The sequence below is a fragment of the Parasteatoda tepidariorum genome, chromosome X1, assembly GCF_043381705.1.
Source record: "Parasteatoda tepidariorum isolate YZ-2023 chromosome X1, CAS_Ptep_4.0, whole genome shotgun sequence".
NCBI classification, from domain to species: Eukaryota; Metazoa; Arthropoda; class Arachnida; order Araneae; family Theridiidae; genus Parasteatoda; species Parasteatoda tepidariorum.
The window spans coordinates 75,784,721-75,805,526 of NC_092214.1; the positions used below are offsets into that span (position 1 = coordinate 75,784,721).

Genomic DNA, 20,806 nt, shown 5'->3' on the forward strand with positions numbered 1-20,806 from the left:
CCATATAATTTTAGATGGACTGAAACAGAGGGAAAGATTCCGTAATTTGATGCACAATTTTTTAAACTGTATCATTGAAAATATTACTGATAGATTGGGAGATTTGGATAAAATCGAAATGTTCAATATATTTATACCTAGCAGGATGCCCCATAGTTCGGAAGAATTACAGCATTATGGTGTAAAGGAAATCCGTTGCATTTTCAATTTGTTTTCGGAATCTCCCAGAAAAGATTTTCAGTTTACAGAAACTGAATTACTTTGTGAATGGGGATTATTTAAACACATCTTAATGCAACGATGTAAAAACATGTCATTTAATGAATTACTTTTATTTTTATATACCAATGATGTGTCTGAACAGTACCCATTAATAACTTCTGTTATAGAGTATTGTGCAACAATACCAATGCACACTGTTGACTGTGAAAGGGGCTTTAGCTGCCTTAATTTGATTAAAACTAATATTCGAAACAGGTTGTTAATCAACCATGTAAACAATTTGTTAATGATTAATATTGAGGGCCCTGAAAGTGCATTTAACTTTCAAGAAGCATTTGTAAAATGGGCAAACATGAAAGAAAGGAAGATTGTTAATTATAAACCAAAATGTTTTGATAAATAATAAATGTGTTTTTTTTTGTTATAGGTATTCTTTTTGATATTCTTGTACATTAAGCTATTCTTTGTCAGATAACTTACAGTACTTGTTTGATATAAAGTAATTTTATAAGCCTAATGGCATTTTAGCATTTTGCTAAAACTTTTTTTCAGATTTTAGCTTTTTTGCTAATGAATTTTTAGACTCAGCTTAAACCCTGCTACAGGTGCAAAGCAAAATACATAAGGAAATCTTAACTTATCATTTATTGTAATAGTTTATCATTTATAACTTATAATTTATTGTAATTGTTTTAGTCAGCCCATTTTCAATTATTTTTTGTGCCGTCTTTTTTAATTTATTTATTTTTGCTTTAAACATATTTTCAGCATTCACAATCAGGATCAAGGTCTGCATTTGTCATATTATGAGTAGAATGCAAGCAGAGTAGCACAACTTCGAACAAGCTAACATGCAAGGGGGTAGTTAGCAATTTTTTTTGGGGGGGGGAGATGAATGCGCCCAAGAGCTTGGGGGGGATGGGAGCCACTGCATGAGAGTGTGTAAAAGTGAACGCGAAAAGTTGCGCTCCTTGGTTATATGTTAGGGAAAAACCTACAAAGTAAAATCAGTAAAATGTTTCAATTTAGGGAAAGAGCGAAATCTTAGTAATTGTAATTGGTTTATCAAATAGGTCGAGTGATTCCCACAGAGAGCACAGGGAAAAATGTCCTGCTTTTAATTAAATGCACACTTGAGCCAAAAATAGATTTAAGAACAGGATGTGGCTTTTAAAAGTGTGAGAAAGTATTTCGATTAGAATAATAATTAGGATAACATAAAAAGATTAATTGAAGCTTTTTATGTTACATCCCCCCTCGCCAAAAATGTTTAATTACAAACCAAAAATTTTAAAAATTTTCTATTTTCAAAATCTTTCCTCTGATAGAAGCACAATTAAAATGAAAATAATCAAATTTGTAATATTAACAATATAGAAAAGTAATATTAATTATAAAACATTTACATATGTTCTCATGTTAAAACTTTTAACACAATTAGAAATCTGTAGTAGCATTATCAGCAAATTTAAGATTTACTTTTTCAATAGTTTTTTTTTTTTTTTTTTTTTTTTTTTTTTTTTTTTTTTTTTTTTTTTTNTTTTTTTTTTTTTTGACTTCACAGTTTTTTCAGTTCCAAAAGTCTTTTATTTGAAGATCACAACAGGTTTTTCACCATAAGAAGTATTCTTCATAATAACACAATTTAAGTTAACTCTTCAATCAAGATGATAGAAAGTTATAAACATCTTTCAAAAATTTTGTAAGTAAAACATAAAATACAAAAAAATAGTTTAACAGGAAAAATTTCAATCTGAAATTTGATTTCAGTATTGTCTTTATTTCACTTTATTTATTATTTACCTTTCATATTTATCACTTTAATATCAAAATATCCCCAAAATTTTTTTATTTTTATTATTATTTTATGTCCAAAATTTACCTTCTGTAACATTTTTTCTTTTCTTTTCTCTTTTTTATTTTTCTTTTCTTTCTACATTTTTTCTATATTTATTTATGCTTTTTCTTTATCGGTATTTTTATTGCAATCATTAACCAGGATTTCAGGAAAAATGTGTAAAGACAAATTGCTTTCATAATCAGAAAAGGTGATCAAGTCTTCTCAAATTTTGCATTACAACCTGTTTAACACAATCACTAATTTAAATCCAAAACAAGCTTTCAAATTTAATATGGTATTAAGGTTAATCAGTTTTTAAAATTTCACTGACCTAGCTATTTTCCTTATCTTTAATCTGAAGTGCAAGTTTGGTTAATTTGCAAATTACCTTTTATTTCTTTTTATTATTATTTATATCTTTCTTTCTTTCTTTTTGGACATATTTTTTTTTCAAAAATTTTAATTTGGATATTTTTTAAAGTAATTTCTGTGTAGAGATCTTAATTGATAATTTGAGTTGTCACAATCACGTGTTAAAAAATTCTAATATTTTTATTTCTATTTTTATTTTGAAAATATTTTGAATGTATTCAGTTACCATTACTTTTAAATTTGTGTTAGAACATTTTCCTATCTTTATGTTGGAATTGACTCTCAGAAATAAGAAACTTTGTTTGTTAATGGAAATTACCGAGCTAGAACTGAGCTATGAACTAATTACCAACATTGGACTCAAGTATTAATGTCAGGTTTCACATTTCAACTCAAATTCTAAAAACAAATATTTTATTCATTTTCCCAAATTATTTGCATTAGTTTTAACATTTCTTGGTTTAATTTTAAATTTCTGTCACCGCAATTGCATTCATATATTAAAATTGAATTTCAAAAATCAATATCAACAATTATTGTAGTTGCATTTAGAAGAGAAAATTTTTAATAGCATTTTCATCTTAACCCTAAACACTATAGTAAAACAAAAATATAAATTCAACTAATCAATAAATCATGGAAACTGTAACACATAAAACAATGTATATGAAAATAATTTCTTGAAACATTTTTTATGCCAATCAAAACAATCAATTCATTGAAAATAAACATTTCTCAAGAAAAGAAAAATTTCAACAGTAAATACGATCAATGTATAAAAAGTAATTGTTTCAATTGAAACATCAAGTATGAGAAAAAAATTTAAAATCATAATCTATGATTTTTGTTTATTCACTTGAGTGCTTTTTTCTATTTTTATTAATCAATAAAAATTAAAGAAGTTATTTTATGAGAATTGTAAAAATAATTAGCAAAAAGGATACGTGAAAAAATTCGAATTAGTCCAAGAAGATATTTTGAAAACCGCAACATCAGATGAAAGTTGATAGGAAAAAAAAATTTGTTTCTTCGATTCCAAAACACATCAGATGAAAGTTGTTTTAGTTTCTTTGTTAAGAGGAATCATATTTCTCCTTGAATGAGGTGAGAACAATTTATTGACGATTAAATGTAGAGCAGCACTGGGAAACTTTCCGTAAGTCACTTGTAAAGGGTTTAAAATCGAAAACTTTTTAATGTCGACCAGGAATCTGATGCAGTTTTTCTTTTAAGTCCAAAATATCGAATCTCAGCTCTCTAGTTGTATCCATCGCCTTCAGAACGTAGACATAATATGCAGCATAAACAAATACAAAGTCGATGTTCGTTAAGTTCCACAGGGCGTAGGTATCATTTATATAAACAAAAAGTTTGATGATTGAAGATTTTTCTTTTTTTTTTCTTGTTGAAGATACTGGATGAATTATTAATTACCATGAGTTCCAGAAGAATTTGTCTAATAAATTTTCAACTGTCCACATGAATGAGATACTCCATATTTTTGATGCACCCTCTTCCGAAGTTGATTTATTTTCAAAATTTACGATGATTATTTTAATAAGATATTACCTATCGTTGATGTACCGTACCCCCTTCCCGACTGTTTAATCCTGCCGGCTTATAATGTTGCCGAGTGGAAGGATTAAAACAGGTCTTACGCCGGGAAGGAGGGTACATAATTTATTTAATAATTCTTAGACAGAGCAGTCATGAGAGTCTGTAAAAGTGAACACGAAAAGTTGCGCTCCTTGTTATATGTTAGGGAAAATCTTGCAAAGTAAAATCCGTAAAATGTTTCAATTTAGGGAAAGAGGGAAATCTTAGTAATTGCAATTGGTTTATCAAATAGGTCGAACGATTCCCTCATGGAGCACAGGGAAAAATGTCCGCTTTTAATTAAATGCATACTTGAGCCAAAAATAGATTTAAGAACAGGATGTGGCTTTTAAAAGTGTGAGAAAGTATTTCAATTAGAATAATAATTAGGATAACATAAAAAGATTAATTGAACCTTTTTATGTTATATATCTGTGGAGTTTGGAGCTGTTGTTATAGTATTATAGTGTAATAACTGTGAACATTGCGTCATCCACCATCTTGTAATATTAAAGGAAGTTGCATCATCCTCTTGACATTGAGAGGCGCCAGCCAGACCAGAAGGGGAAGTCCCGAAGGGAAACTCCCGAATTTATAATTAACTCTTACTTTATACCANTTAAGTTACGAAATCAGACACAAAAACGTGCTTTCTCTGAATAACCATTTTTTTTTAATTTTTTTTTTTACATATTTGGATTCTTAACCTTTAAAATATAGGGGGTAGCCGCAATCTGGGAAATATGGTTTCCATAGTTTGGTCAGGAGAGCGATCCAAAATTCGTACCCCTTAATGTTAATTTCGCTTTTTACGTTTTTAGTCATATTTTTAAAACTAATAAAGCAATTCAAAGAAAATTGCACCCAATCATAAAACTCATTTACCCAAAGATAATTTCATGAAAAAAATAATTTTTAATAATTATTGATTATTTTTATTATTAAACTAAATCGAGGATGAAAAAATTTTGAATTATAAGGTATGAATTTTTATTTATACCACATTAATCTACATATTTTTCAATTGAAAAATCTACAGTTTCAGCTGTTTTTATTTATTAGAAGCTGAGAAAAATTAAAATAAATTATTTTTAAAAGAATAATTTGGCGACAATAAAGAAATAATTAAATGGGGCGATTAATATTAAAATTTGATAAACTTGCGAGGAACTTGACTTCACGCGCGCAGCGTAAAATTTCATTCATTTTCCCCCCCGCTAATAATCATTTGCTAATCTTTTTATTTTTATTTCTTTCAAACTATAAAATACCATGTTTCTTTTTCAGTCGTTTAATATTTTCTTTGCAATTTAGTAAAGAAATTTGAATAAAACATTTTAAGTAAAAAACACTTTATTCAACGAATGTCTAGTTTTATAAAAGATTGCTTCTGATGGAATATGATTATACACCAGAGTGTGCTTATTTAATGCGATTATTTTTTATTTTTTGATTTTGTTTTTCAATAACTAATACAATTTCAGTAATATACATATTTATGCTTAGATTTGGAATAATATATTTATCAATTTCTTGAATATATATTTTATAAATATTAATAAAAATACGTAGTCAGCATTTTTAATGATCTTAAAACTTCCTTACATCTTATATATCACCTTTATCTTAAAATAAATTTGTAAATTATCTGTCTGCGCTTGTTTAGCAGAATTATTTTTTAACATTTTAATTAAATTTTAACTCAAAATCTTTTTTTTTATGCTACCATATATATAATTTTACTATAATATACTAATCAATCGTTTTAGTACTTTAATTCTTGTTTTCCTTTAAAATAAAATTACTTTTTAAGTTATTGTTAAGTTTTTATTGAAAGAAAACTTAGTACTATTGCCAGCTATCTGAGAATTAAATCTTAAAAAATTAAAAATATTCTACTGATCACACACAATATCATTCGATGCAGAACAGCTGACTATTTACTAAGAATACGAAAAATGAAGTTTACGAAAAATGAAGATAAATTATTAATTTTCTTTTTATTTTTATTGTTTCTTATTTATTCGAGTAAGGAAAAGTAAATGCGTATGTGTGGACAGCGAAAAAATAGAACAGATTGTTTTGTTTTTTGAATGAACAAAAAACTATGGACATACAATTTTATTTCGACATTCAAAGTTATTCTGGTGCGCTAACTTAAAAAAAAGTTACCCTTTTGTTTTAAAAAGTTGAAAATATTTACTTAAAAAGTTGTTTATATGATTTCTCAACTTTTGCACAGTTCAAAAAAATATTGCTATATCAGGCTTATAATAATAGTTTTATCACACGTTTTGAAGAAATTATGAATACAAATTTCTTCTAATATTTCGTAATAAAAAAACAAGAATATTAATGATTCATTTATAATTGTTTCATTGAACCGCAGTTGTTAATCGTTTTCGTAATAATCGGCCTTACAACTTTTTAACTTAGATTCTTTGGACTAGGGGTCACTTCATACATATCTTTCGGCATTGAAATTTCAAATATAAAATGTCAAAATTACAAGAATGCGTAAGCTGGTTTTAACTAACAGTAAAAGGACAAAATCGTTGGCAAAAGAAGTTATCTCTTGAAAAGGGTGTCAGAGTTAAAAAAATATTGTAAAAACTGTAACAATTGTTACTCTTGTTTAATTAAAGGTATTATAAACCTAATTTTCTTTTAATTTTTTGAAATTATATTTTTTAAGACTATTTCTAAGACTCTGCAAATTAAGTTTACTTATTATCATTTGCAAATCTTATGAAGTGCAAATTCTTGAGATCAGGTGTAGGGTAGTAGGATATTTCATACATGATCAGTAGTTTCAAGAGTGAACTCTTATATTAGAAAGCAGTTAACTTCTTTAAAAATTCTAATTCGAAAAAATACTTGTTATTTTACCAATGTTATAAGGCATGTGTATTTTTTGAATGATTATTTATATAATTTTCACATTGGCCATTAGTTTTCTGTTGATGAAGCAAAACCGAAAATCCTAGTAAGCAGCCAAAAACTAAATCATTATGAATTATTATCTTTTAACTTTTTTTTGAATTGTCTAACCTTATTATTTAAACTCTATGATCCGCTGAAATATGCTTTTGTTTGAGTCAAAATATTGGCATTTTTTATTTTTTTACAATTTACATACATCAACGTACTTCAAGAAATTAAAATTTTTAAAAATTTGAACTCATTTTTTCAAAGAGCAAATCTCTAACAACACTTCGGCGAATCATAAAAAAATAATTTAGCGCAATTTCTGAGTTAGTTTATCATCGAATTTTAAATTGATTGGGGGGGGGAGTATTTAGAGGATAAAGTTGATTAGTTTTTGTAAAAAGAGACTGCTACAAAGCAACTGAAATAAAAGAACTGATAGGAAAGAATGCATAAAAGTTTGCTATACTACACGAAATAAATTATTTGTATTAAATAATCAAAATATAAATTTACAAAATATTTATTTGTTTCATATAATTTTTATATTTAAAAATGTGAAACTTAATGGCATTCAGCTAATTTATGCTTTGCAATATTTGCAATGTTCAAAATGCTTAAAAGGTATCCTCTTAAATCCTATAAGAAGGAATTCGAACATTTTGATTCTATTTACAGTTTTCTATTAATTAAACCACAGATTATTTGACCAAAGAATGTCACTGACTTATTGATCAAAAAGTTTAATTATTAATTTAACTCAGTAAAACTTAAAAGAGTTATCTACCACATACGCATTAAGTTTCAGATAATTCTTTTATTAAACATTTTTACCTTATATAAAGCGGTGGGTTGAATAGTTCCTACCAACAGCATTAATTTTTAAATATTATTATTAAGCTATTTTTTCATCTATAATTTCTGCGACCATCTTCTAATAATTTTAGAAAATAAAAAAATACAAATGAAAGGATTTGTTTGCATAAATGCTGCAAATAGTTAAGGGTAGAGGGGTCTCTTTATTTTTTTTAATTCAACAATCAAATCAAGTAAATTTCTAATAAAAATTAGCAAATCTCTTAACAATCTACAACTGCAAAATATAGCGATGAACTCTTAGCAAAATTGACTCCAACTTCTGATGAATTTTAATTTTTTCAAAGACTTGAAACTCTTTTTTTTTTTTTTTTTTCTTTTTTTTTTTTTTTTNAAAGTCAAGAATCTAGTCCTTAATAAATTAAGAACACTGTGGTATCAGTATCGATCGTAATTATAAAGTTATCATTAAATTTAAAATAAAATTTTTGAAATTAAATATTGAACGCTGTGAATATAAACATAATAAAATACATCTTTTTAGTTTCGCCCCCACATTTTAAACTTCTTCAGGACCTTACGAACTCTACTTAAAATGACGCCATCGTATCAGATGTCGGTAGTGATGGTAAGAATAGTGAAATAATTTTTTAAATAAAGGAATAAAACAAAGAAACTTTAGTAACCATATTTGGTGATAAATAAGTAATTGATCGCAATCGAAGAGTTTAGGGAAAAAACATGTTTTCGGAATTTATACATAAGGATGCTATTTGCAAATCTCACTTATTTAAGAAAAACATGTAACCTAAATATTTGTCAGAATGAATTGACCTTTAACAATAAAAGAAAAATGCAAGTAAAATTTACTATTATATATATATATATATACANTAAAGTAAAAAGAAGAGAAAATAGTTTTAAAAAACAGTGAAAGAAAAAGTATATATATATAGCATAATAAATAAAAACAAAAAGCACGAAGCGCAAATTCAGAAAAACAATAAGTTTTATTTATTGTTTAATAAGTTTTATTAAGCTGCAAGTAAATAGAACTCTTAAAATAAGTTCAAAATGTGGATAAAACAAGGAAAAAGTTACAGAGCAATGAGAAAAGGGGAAGAAAAAAAAATAAAAATAACAAAAATCGGGAAGGAAAAGAAAAGGACAAAATTTTTTTTTTTTACAAAAATCCGGAAAATAAAAGATATGATAATCTTTTCATCGGCCCACGCGATTATATCCGTAAAAAAAGAGTACTTTCTAATATTGCGGATATAATCGTGTGGGCTGATGAAAAGATCATTATATATTTTATTTTCCGGATATTTTTAAAAAAAATTTTTGTCCCTTTTTTTCTTCCGGTTTTTCGTTATTTTTATTTTTTTATTAAAAAAATAAATAAAAATATCTTGAATCTTATAAAATACCGTGAATAAAAATACCGTGAAAAGAAATACCGTGAATTTTATAAAACCTTCTGATTGCGCATCAAAATCATGGCCCAAATTTTTTTGCAGGATCGCTTTTTTTTTCCTTTCCTGAAAGACTTGAACTGAGGTGTAAGAGCAATTAGCCCTACAACTCTTCATAAATCATAAATTTATAATAACTTAAGTAAATTTGGTTTTAGTGCAGCATTTTTATACAAATAACATCTTTAAAAAAATAAAAAATGTCAGAAAATAAGTTCAACGTTTAAATTTTGAAATATTGGAAAATCAAAAATAATTTCATTTCCATTTCTTCATTTTAGATTCAAATTTTATTTTCAAAGTACTATTAAAACGAATACTATTTTCTATGTTCAGAAAGCAGATCCAAAAATTCTCTTCTTGGTTGCCTATAGCAACAGAGACACATAATATTATGACGTCTCGTCATTCATTCAGTTTCTTTATGGTTGTTTTAAATTGTTTCACTTTCTGTGGCGAGGTAATTTGGCATTTTTTTAAACTTTCGCTATATACATAAATCTTTATTGCGACCCAATTTAAGACCCAATTTTTTCGAAATTTCAAGGGTCAGGATTCCAAATATGTAAAAAAGAAATATGTTTATTCAGAGAAAGTACGTTTTTGTGACTGATTTCGTAATTTAATTAATATTTATCACTAATTAATTAGCATATTTGAGGTCACCCCCAGGAACTATTAAGATTGTCACTTAGTTCGTGAAAATCCGATCATTAGAACGAAAGTTGTTCAGGGTGATTCGATTTTTTTTTTGGCGGACTGTACATTAATACAATAAATATATTGGAGTTTTTACCCTAATACTTGTTGGTTTATTCAATATTATTTTCCATTATTTATAGATAATCTTATTTGTGTGTGTTTGCATGCGTACTATTATATGGCAGAAATATGTAAGAGAAAGTGAGAAACTTCCTTGTTACACTGTTTTTCAATTTTGTAACCTTAGCTATTACTATACATAGTATTGGGATACATAGGTATTTACCGTATTCTATAGTTAAAGTGCAAAATTTCAAATTTATGAAACTCATTTGTTTGCACAAGTATCACAAGCACTAGTCATTCAATCAATTACAAGCCTCATTACTGTACCAGACATTTCCAATTTCAGCAAATTAAAATCTAATATTCGTTTACTCAATCTAATATTTTAAGAGGAGAGAGTTTGTTTATATATTGGGAAGGAGAATAACTAAAGCTAAAAATGTTACTTACTCTTATCTTGTTTCTCGCTATTTTTAGGCGCCATATCTCTTATCTTCTTTGCAAAACTGCTCGTACTAATTAACTTCTGAGCACGAGAAGGGGTTTCTGTAATATTTCCTGAGGGAGCACTGAGTGATAAATCTGGGGGAATCGATTCTGATCTTAAATCCTTGACATCTCTTTGAACAGTATTAGAATTAGAAGATGATACAGTAGGGCCTTCGTCCTTTGACCGCTCAAAGCCAGTCAATTCAACTTGCCCTGGTAAGAAAAATATTCTAAGTTAGTTGAGCAACAGCAATAAAACTAATTAGTACACTTTATTTAAATAACTTCAGATTTTCTCATATTTTAAGTAAAACGAATTGTTAACTTCAAGTTGATTTAAATAACTGTATTTTTTATTGAGCATTTTCCGTCATAATATGAAATAAAATGAATAAATAAATAAGAACAACTCTCGTTATAAGCTATTATCTTTACAACACCCGGCGACAGGATTGTACGATTGGATGGAGATCGGCTAATAATTTTGTGCTAGTAATAGGTAGGTAGAATAGCTAAAAATTGGAGAGATGTCACTGCAAATAGAAGACGCTGGAAAGAGAGCATGATTGAGGCAGCCAAAGCCATAAAGAGGCTGCTGTGCTTGTGAAGAAGAAGGGAGAATATTAGATTTAGCATTTTTATTTCTTCAAGAAGGATGTGGAAATTAGAGTTGAGCCATTTAATAATCATAAATTTCATTAAATTAAAAAATACTCGACAATACACTTTTAAATTTATTAATTTTATTAATACTGATTTCTAAGTTATTCTATATTTTTATTCGATAAAAAATAATACCATCATATGAAAGCTTCAATAGAAATAAATTAGTATTTTATGATTAAAATAAAAAAGTTTTTTTTTTCAAATCATTGTATAAAAACAATAACATTTGTAAAAATATTAGGACTTTGTACATATTCATTACATCACTAAAGTTGGGAGAAAACAAACAATTTATTTTTGTAAGAGCCATTTACAGGGTTATCCAAGCACATATTTTTTACTGAAAATTGTGCTTTATTTTATTCTTAGGGTATACAAAATAAAGTTATATATAGAACAGCATTTCTGATAAATGAACTTCGCGGTATTGCTAAAACACACTATTTTAGACAAAATTTTTAATAAACATTTTTCATAAATTTTGCTGAACTTCATTGATGCAGTGTTTGTATATAGCTTGTAGGCATAAATAACCCAAACAAAAAAAATTATACGGTGCTATGATAAGTTGCATGATTTGGAGGGGAGGGGGACCCAATTCTGATCCCCAACCAGGGAAAATGCTGCTCATTAATAAAAACGCGTTAATCTTTCCCGTAGCTCTCCATTTTTTGAAACTTTGGTGTCTTCAGTCCAGTTATCTCATTTTTTCCATTGATAATATTTTACTGAGCAAATACCGAAAATTGAAATTTTCCGTGAATTTTGGGATCCTTTTATACGACGAAACAGTAACATTTCTTATTCCCTTCACAAAATTTTTTTCTCTTAAAGGGTTATTTTTCGTTGCGATTTTTATTCATGACTTGCATATGATCCTTTTAGAAATATTTTAAACCTTTTCTCTTAAGCCTAAACTTTCTCTCTAAAGCCTTTCCTTTAGCGTAAACTTTCTTTCATAAGGTTTTGTTCTTTTTCTTTAACCACAAATATTGCACCATTCGAAAGAGAAATTTTATAAGAAAATAATGATAAATATAATGAGAGAATATAATGTTTTAAAATTATAATTAAAAGAATTTTGGAAAATTTTTGTGTCTTTATATATTATGGCAATCAGAAATATTATTATTTTTTTTTGTAAAAATATACTAAAAATAAAACACTTGTGTTATCACTTTTTATTTTTAAAAGAAAGAACTGTTCTTGAAGGTACAATGTGATGCGGGATATCTAGTAAATGGAAAAACTTTTCAAAACACTAACTAGTATTTAATGACATTCTTGTTCCTAAACTGTACATAAGCGTAATATTTCCCTTTTATTAGATGATAACATTTATTCTAGATCAGCAACTTTTTTAAGGGGAACAATACTGTAAAATCAAAATTTCGATTCTGTTTTATACATTAAATAATAATTTTCCTAAATATACGAATGGTGATAAAGATATAGCATGCTTATGCAGAAATATAACACATTTATCTTAGAGTAATACATTTATAATTTATTACAATTACAATTTTGTTATGAAATGAAATCCTTATCGTTGGAAAAATCTTGACAGTGAATGATAAAAAATATATGAGAGACTTATGGCGTTATAAAAATATTTAGCCAAATTTTTCCACACGTGATATTTCATATTAAGCCATTTCTTATTATTTTTCCAGATAAGTACTTAAAATTTTTCGGAATTTTTACTAGAGAACAGATGGGTACACAAAAATTTCCTATTGCCTGCATGAAAATCACTATGGTTTTCGCAAGAACTCTTTCCTGAACAGTTTTAAAATATGGTTTATTGCTTAAGTTATACATATGATTATTATATATTGAATATTTTAAAACTGATAAGTAATTCCCATAACCGCTTAATGGGTTAAACTTTAGTTAAACCTAGTATTAAAAAAATTAACCTGAACTCAATTTATTAATTAAAAGAATAAATACACAAAAGTAATATAACGAATGGGAAATGCTTTTGAACATTTTGTGAGTACGAAAGTTTTTAACAGTTCATTTTTACTACTAACAAATTTAAACTTAAGTCGAAAATTTTCAACTTATTTAGAAATCTTCTGAAAATATTTTTAAAGTGTTAAGTACCCAAGCTCTCTAACAAAATCTTGATTGGGATTTTAATTATTTTGTTCAGGCATCCTTATTTTTTTGTTAAAATTGTTTATCATTACTTCAATTATCTTGTAAGTGTCTCGTATTTCGAAATACGTTAGTTTTTTTTAATGACATATTTTTCCAGGATGGAAAGTGCATAATTATTATAAAAATTATGTCTAAGTCTGATGTCAGTTTTGAACGAATTTTCTTTTGAATGGTATTTTGTATTTAACTTTAACCATTGAGCTAAAATGTTAATGTTAGACATTCTAAGATAAAAGTTATAATATTCTTGAGATTTGCAGATTATGATATTAATAGAAATGATAAGGAAATAATAATCATTATAATGCCTAGAAGTGATGTATTATTATAGTTGTTCAGAAAATTTTAAAATAAATTGCTTCATGCACATTTATATGGCGAATAAATATTCAGACATTTTTGATGCTAATAAAAAATACAATGAGTATATATTTTCTTTTTTTATTACACCTACATCATGGTTAGGCATTAAAAAATTTTTCCGTGTAAATAAAAATATATTGATATAGTTCTTTTTTGTTTTTGCTCAGAAAAAGCATCACATAAATAACATAATTTCTTAAACGTAGAACCAATTTTTAGGAAGTTTAAAAGAGATAAATTAAAAGCAAAAATCGTTTTACTTCTGAGGGCTTACTTTTAATTAGTTGTATATCTTATTTGAATTGTTTGGTATTGATTGGTGTTTGGTATACGAGCTGATAAGATAGTTACAATGATAAACATAGCGTGTATGCATTACCGCATGATAGTGTTATCATAAGTACACTGATTTTATTTCTGCTATCGTGTGATATCTATATCGTTTTAATTAATGATAAAATATCCCATTTCAGTCATGTTCAATTTCAATTCAAACAAAAAATTAGTATTTTGGTATACACTACCTAAAAGTTAACACTACTTTTATTTATTTCGATGTGAAAAAAATATTCATAGCGTAAACTTAATTTTTGAATTTATTAGCCTGTTGCCTTAGATGTTTCAGATTTCCGAAATTGCATACGATTAAGAGTTATTTACAAGAATTTGTCAAACACTTTATTTTATGTAAATTTTTAACAAAGAGAAATCCTACTCCGAGAAAAAAGTATAGTTAAAACTATCGGAATATGATAAAATTTACAATGTTTCTATCTCTATGGGAACACCATGAACTCGACAATTTTTATTGAAGAGCTCTGGTTATGATTTTTGTAAAATAAACAGCAAAATATGGTTTTATAATACGTGTTAAAATTTGAAAAATGTGGTAAAATTTGGTAATTTTATCCTGATACGTTGGAGCATACCATAAAAATAATTCATTTGGTTAAATTTCAGCTTTGTATTTTCTTACTAAATGTGTAATAATAAAAACTATTACATTGAAAACCAGAATTTCCGGCAAATCGTAACCATATGAACGGAAAAATTGTCAAATAAACTGTTTAAATACCATAGATAAAAGTTTTATTAATCAGAATAATACTTTTTTCTAAAACCAGAAATGTCATTATTATAAAGTAATGCAGTTTCTTCTCTTGAAATTTTTAATCAGATTATAGACTGCTTTTACCTAATACGATTACACAACCAGAATTTTATCACACCAACTAGGCATACTTAATGAAGCCACTTAGTTCGTAGCAGCTAGGTACATATTATAGTAGAGCGGGCTAATCTATCAATCTCATGACCGACAGGACGAGGGTTCAAGTCCCAACGTTGACACCGCAATATTTCCCCCCTTCCCTTTAACGCATGAAGACTTTGCCGAGTAGTGCACTCCCCAGTTTGAGACCTTGGACTATTAGAATGCGATACTCTCATCCACTCATAAATGGTAGCCCCACAAATCTGCTTAACACATAAAAGTTTAGTATTTCCAATATCTTACGATAATTGAAACAAACACATAAACTAATTAAACCACATTCCACTGTTCATTTGATAAAGCATAACGCAACTCCAATGTACATTACCTAAGGAGAAGTCTAGTTCCAATGTTCAGTTAAATTTCTGTTTTGCCTCTTTGAAATCATGCTAGTTGTAAATGGTTAAAAATCGTATAGTTTCGTATTCATTGTTTTTAACCATAGTAGTCATCCAAAGTTTTGGAAAAATAACTGAGCAATAAGAATGTTCTGTGAGTTTTTCTAAAGCAGGTCACTTTGGATATTAGGGCTTTTATAAACGTTGTCACGCTTGGAGTTCGTAGAATTGTGATAGTTCGTGACAAGGGAATGAGAGATGTTAACAAGAAGTGTGACATTAAACAATTTAGTGAAAATAAACATTTAAAACAACTGACTAAATATTTTCTATTTTTAATCTTTTCTTCGGTAAGATAAGTACGCTTATTATCATAGTCAGGCTCAGAAATGCCATTAGGAGATTAAGTTAAATTCAAAGAGACAATTTTAAATATGTAAAATTTTAATCGAAGTGGTTACAAAGTTTTTCAATTAATTAAGGTTATTGTAAATACGAAAAAATATAAGTTAATATGAAATATAAATTAAAAAACATTTTTCCGAAAAAAAAACGTGTTTAAAATTCTGCAAAGTGATTCTAAATAGCCAAATAAGAACCAACAAAAGAATTTTAATTTGTTTGTATTGAAATGTTTATATACAGATAAGTTTTTAATTTGAAACTTTTACCAACATTTATTATTTATAAATACATAAAAATGCTTTGCAAACAAATATTTCAGAAATTATTCAGTAAAATACTTTTTAAATTACTGATCAAAGAATTGATTTTTAAGTTGATTTTTTAAGAATAATCAGTATTTATAGACACATAAATGTATTTTAAAATGAATTGAAGCAATAAAATATTTATGATATTTTGCTGTTTTGCTGAAAATTTGATATGTAGTATTCGATATTGTAGTTATATAGTTCATATTGCAGTTCTTTGTTTATGAACTGCAAATATGTGTTTATGTAATCACAGCGCGACATGTGACAAAAGGAAAAGGTAGGAGTATAATGAAGTGTGACATTCTGTGGCAAAAGGAGAAGGGGGCAAAAATATTGAAAAAATGTGACATTACTTATAAACAGCTCATAGGATTTATGATAACATTCTGTTTTGTATGCAAAATTACATAATGAAGTACGTTTCTCTGTTTTAGAAAAAAAATAGAGTCATTCGGATGTTTATTACTATAATTTTCTTAGAATAACTTAAAAAAATGAGTGAATTGAAAATGATGAGTGATGGTGTATATAAAATATATAAAAGAACGCATAACACAGGAAACAAAATAAAAATCACATGCTCAAGACATTAGAGGTTATAACTAATATTCATGTGACAGTATAATTCAAAGCTTTTTTCGACTAGAATTATCTATGTTTACCATGAATGGTTAAATTGAAATCGAATTTCATTTAAAATGAATTTTATTCAAAGAAGAATATCTTGATAATACATATGAATTCTTTGAATTATTCTGAAAACAAAAATAAATGAAAATTTAATGCTCTATCATTTCGGAAAGAATGAAGTGTTATATTTTTGTTTTTTCGTTTCTTTTCGCAAATAATAATAATAATAAGTAGAAGAAGAATGAAAATGATTTCCTTTTGTATAATCTTTAAATATTTCATCTGAAAAATACGTCTTATGTTTTTAATTCTTGAAGTGAAAGTTATAATTTTTATGACATTTGCGTGGGTCAGTAAAAACATTCTTGCTTGGATACTAAGAATTATTTTGCAAAACTTTTAACATGTTTTTTCCTAAAACACATTTTTTAATTTACTGATGGTTTACCTAAATTACATTTTATTATTTATTTGAAAATATTAGTAACCAAATGTCCAAATTATTGATATATAATAACAAATATAAATAATTATATCCAAAATCATAAGTATATTATAAAAATCGTAAATTATTAAAATCAGATATATATTATTCTTTTCGGGAATAATATTAATAATAATAATATAACGATTTCATTTCGCCTAATCTTAAAATATTTCATCTGAACACGTTTTCTGTTTTTAAATTTTTGAAGTAAAATGCATAATATTTATGACATTTGTGTGGATCAATAAAAATATTTTTGTTTAGAATTCCTTTGCCGAATTTTAAATACGATTTTCTAGAAAATACATTTTTAAATTTGCATTTCATATTTACTTATGTATTTTATTGAAATTGTCAGTTTTTTTTGTTTACTTGAAAATATTTGTAACCAATTGTCCAAACCATAAATATATAACAAAAAATATAAATAATTATGTCCAAAATCAGTAATATGTTATGAAAAGTAATTAAAAATGATTATTGCTATTGTTTGTATTTTATTTTATTAATTTTGTATCTGAATTGCAAAACTTGTAATAATTTCCCTCCTAAAGTTCTATCCAGTTTGAAATGATCATTTAAAGAAGTGAAATGAAATGAGATTCCAAAAATCAGTTATACTGTGGTTTGATCTAATATTTTTAGTGGTCGGAAATGTCACAAAATGGTCTTAGCTTTTTATTAAAATAGTTATTTCACGGTACTTTAAACATGACAAATGAAATTGCAATAATAGACAAAGAAAGTCGATTGTCTAAAAATAAAAAACAATTATTTGATGGTCATCTTTTAAATTAAAGACTCCTTTGTTAGCTAAAAGAACGACTAATAATAATATTAAAAAAAAGAAGAAGAAAAAAGATTCGAGGAATAACTAAGAAATGTAAAATCAACAAGGATAATTTTTGTCAAGGTTTTTATTCATTAGTATTTACTGTTTTTTACTGTTTTCAAACTTAAAACTCGGATTTCCGTTTCAGGTTAAGTACGTAAAACTGATTCTAAGATAAGGTCAGTGTGAAAAATTTGTTCTCTGTATTGTGTATTGTAGAGGACAAAATTAGGAAATTTTTCTCCAAGGAAGTGGCCAGTTGTAGCAATTTTAACAGCTATCACTTTTTAAAATATGAGGCTACTTTGCTAAAAATTGAAAATTTCAAACTATCAAAGGAAAACCATTGATATTAACACGTTGAATGCCACGCTAATTTTACATGGCTTGCCCGTCTGGCCAAATGGTAAATAACTACAAACTAAATTTGAAAATATTAGACAGATTAATTTTTTTAAAAGGTTTATCATGACATATCTGAAAAAGTGGTGAATTTTATAAGCCTACGAATTGTTTAGAAATAGTGGTGGATAAAAATCTACTAAATTGAATCTATTAAACCAAGAATCACAATTAATAAACTACCACTTGAAAATATTTATTCCCTGTCTGAAACAAGTTAGCATCTCTGTGTTTATAAATAAAACCATTTTTGTGTGTTCTATATTGCATTAATTTCTTCAAACCATTTTAGTAACGATAATATTATAAAAAAATTAAAAATTTTCCCGAATTATGTGTTTCCAATAATCTTGGCTTCGCCGGTCACCGGTGACCCCCATGACGTTTAACGTGTTAATGATGACATTTTTTTAAGAATTTCTAAAACTATGGTGAGCAGGTTCCTTTTTGAAAATGACAAAAAAGATTAAGAAACAAGCGTTAAAGAAAGTAATTTTCCAAATATGATAGAACATTCATAAAAATTTCATGTTAAATAAAGAAAAAAGTAATAGCGAAATTCACATGGGGTGCATTTTCGGTGAAAAAAGTGGTGGTTCCATGGGGACTGACAAAGAATTTTTAAATCGTCATTTGTTATAATTAGTCGCCTTGTGTCCATTAATTTTGTCCTATACTCCCTAACTATAAGAACATTAGTGGGATGTAAAAATTCACTTGTAAACAAAAAGTTTATATGTATTTAATTTTAACTGTACTTTATTGATTTAATAACTTTGTACAAATGTTTCCAAACTTTTCAAGAAAAATGCTTACAAAAAGTTTCAAAGTATAATTATTTAATTGTATTTTATTGACTCCTCCACAAATATTATACAATTTATTATACAAATGTTTATAGTAACTACTACATATGCTTTTAAGATTTCCAAGACAAATGCTTCCAAAAAGTGTTGAAGTATTTAATTTTAATTCTATTTTATCGATTAAATAATTTACTACAAATTTTTCCAAACCTTTCAAGACAAATGCGTGTAGAAAGTTTCTAAGTACATAATTTTAGTTTAATTTTATTGGATAAATAACTTATTACCAACGATTCCAACAATTCCAACTACCAACGATTTTTGAGAAAAATACTCCCAGAAAGTTTCTAAATGGATAATTTTAATTGCATTTTATTGATTAATATACAAATATTATGCAACTTAGTAAACAAATATTTCCTAACTTTTCTCCTATTGGACCCTTTACAAAATCTGAAGATAGTGTAATAAGGAATTCACACGAAAATAAAAACAAGAACTTTTAAAACTCTCCACTGTAAAAAAATTTGGATCAAACTTCCGCAAAAAGTACTGGTACTCTGAGTGCAACATCCGTAAAATCCATTTCAGCACAAAATCCATTTTCACCGTAGAATTTCATAGCGTAATTTTTACAGTAATATTTATTTAGTAACAGTGATTTTACAGTAAATATTACTGTATAAAAATTACGGTACATCAGATTTTTTGTTCTACAAAAACTCTACGGTAAAGCACTGGCACCCTGAGTGCCGGTACGTCAGTTGTAATTTATTCCGAAATTTCTTGCAGTGTTAGTTAAAATTCTTAGAATTTTTTAAACAGTTACATAATTGCAAGATATTTAATTACAAATATCAATCGTCATTCAAATATTGAAAAATCTAAAATTATAAGTGGAAGTTAGCATTAAAAATAAAGGTTAGAGATATTTAAAATTTATAGTTTCATAAAAATATCTTTAAGACATAAAGCAATTAACGTGTTTTAACAATAAGAAAATCATTTTAATATACGAGATTAGTGAGTAAAAAATACCTGTGAACAAAAGGAATTATTAACTGTTATAAAATATAATTATTTGTAAGAAATTTCACTGGCATATATTTATTTTATAATCCGGAATTCTATTGTCTGAGGCCTGTATACTCTTATTTTTTAATTTTGATTTGTGGAAAAAGAGAGTGATAGAATAAGTGGGTGAGAACTCATAATATTTTTTTTTTTTTTTTTGAAATGTATAAATAAAATATTTTCGCTAATATCTTCTTGAACATAAAAATATTGACACTTGGAGTGCAAAAACTTAATGTGATATGGAACTTTTTATCAACTTCATTATGTTTATTTACTGAAAAACTTAAGAAAGATTAACTTTAATTGGAACACTAGATGAGGCAATTTCTAATAAGGCAACAGCTTTATTTTGACAAGAGTGGAAATATCATTAAGAGTACAACAAAGACCATTTCAAGACAGAGTTTTAAACATTAATCGCTCAATCAAAATGAAACAAATATTTCGTTTTTCTTACATGTCTTTGTTCATTATTTGTTTTCAAAAATTGTGTCGAATCTAATAATAGCTATTTTTCCCGAAGGCTGAAGTACCAGACTTAATT

The 20,806-nt window shown here is 26.7% G+C and overlaps 1 protein-coding gene across 20 annotated transcripts in view; it reads right to left on the reverse strand.

Annotated features, from left to right (window-relative positions):
* LOC107456224 (cAMP-dependent protein kinase catalytic subunit 1) overlaps positions 1–20,806 on the reverse strand; it is a 428,744-nt gene that overhangs the window by 114,640 nt on the left and 293,298 nt on the right. For all 20 annotated transcript variants that reach the window (XM_071187758.1, XM_071187753.1, XM_071187757.1 and 17 more), the window contains one exon: positions 10,468–10,719. In XM_071187758.1, coding sequence (XP_071043859.1) covers positions 10,468–10,719 — 252 coding nt within the window. The remainder of the gene's footprint in view (positions 1–10,467; positions 10,720–20,806) is intronic.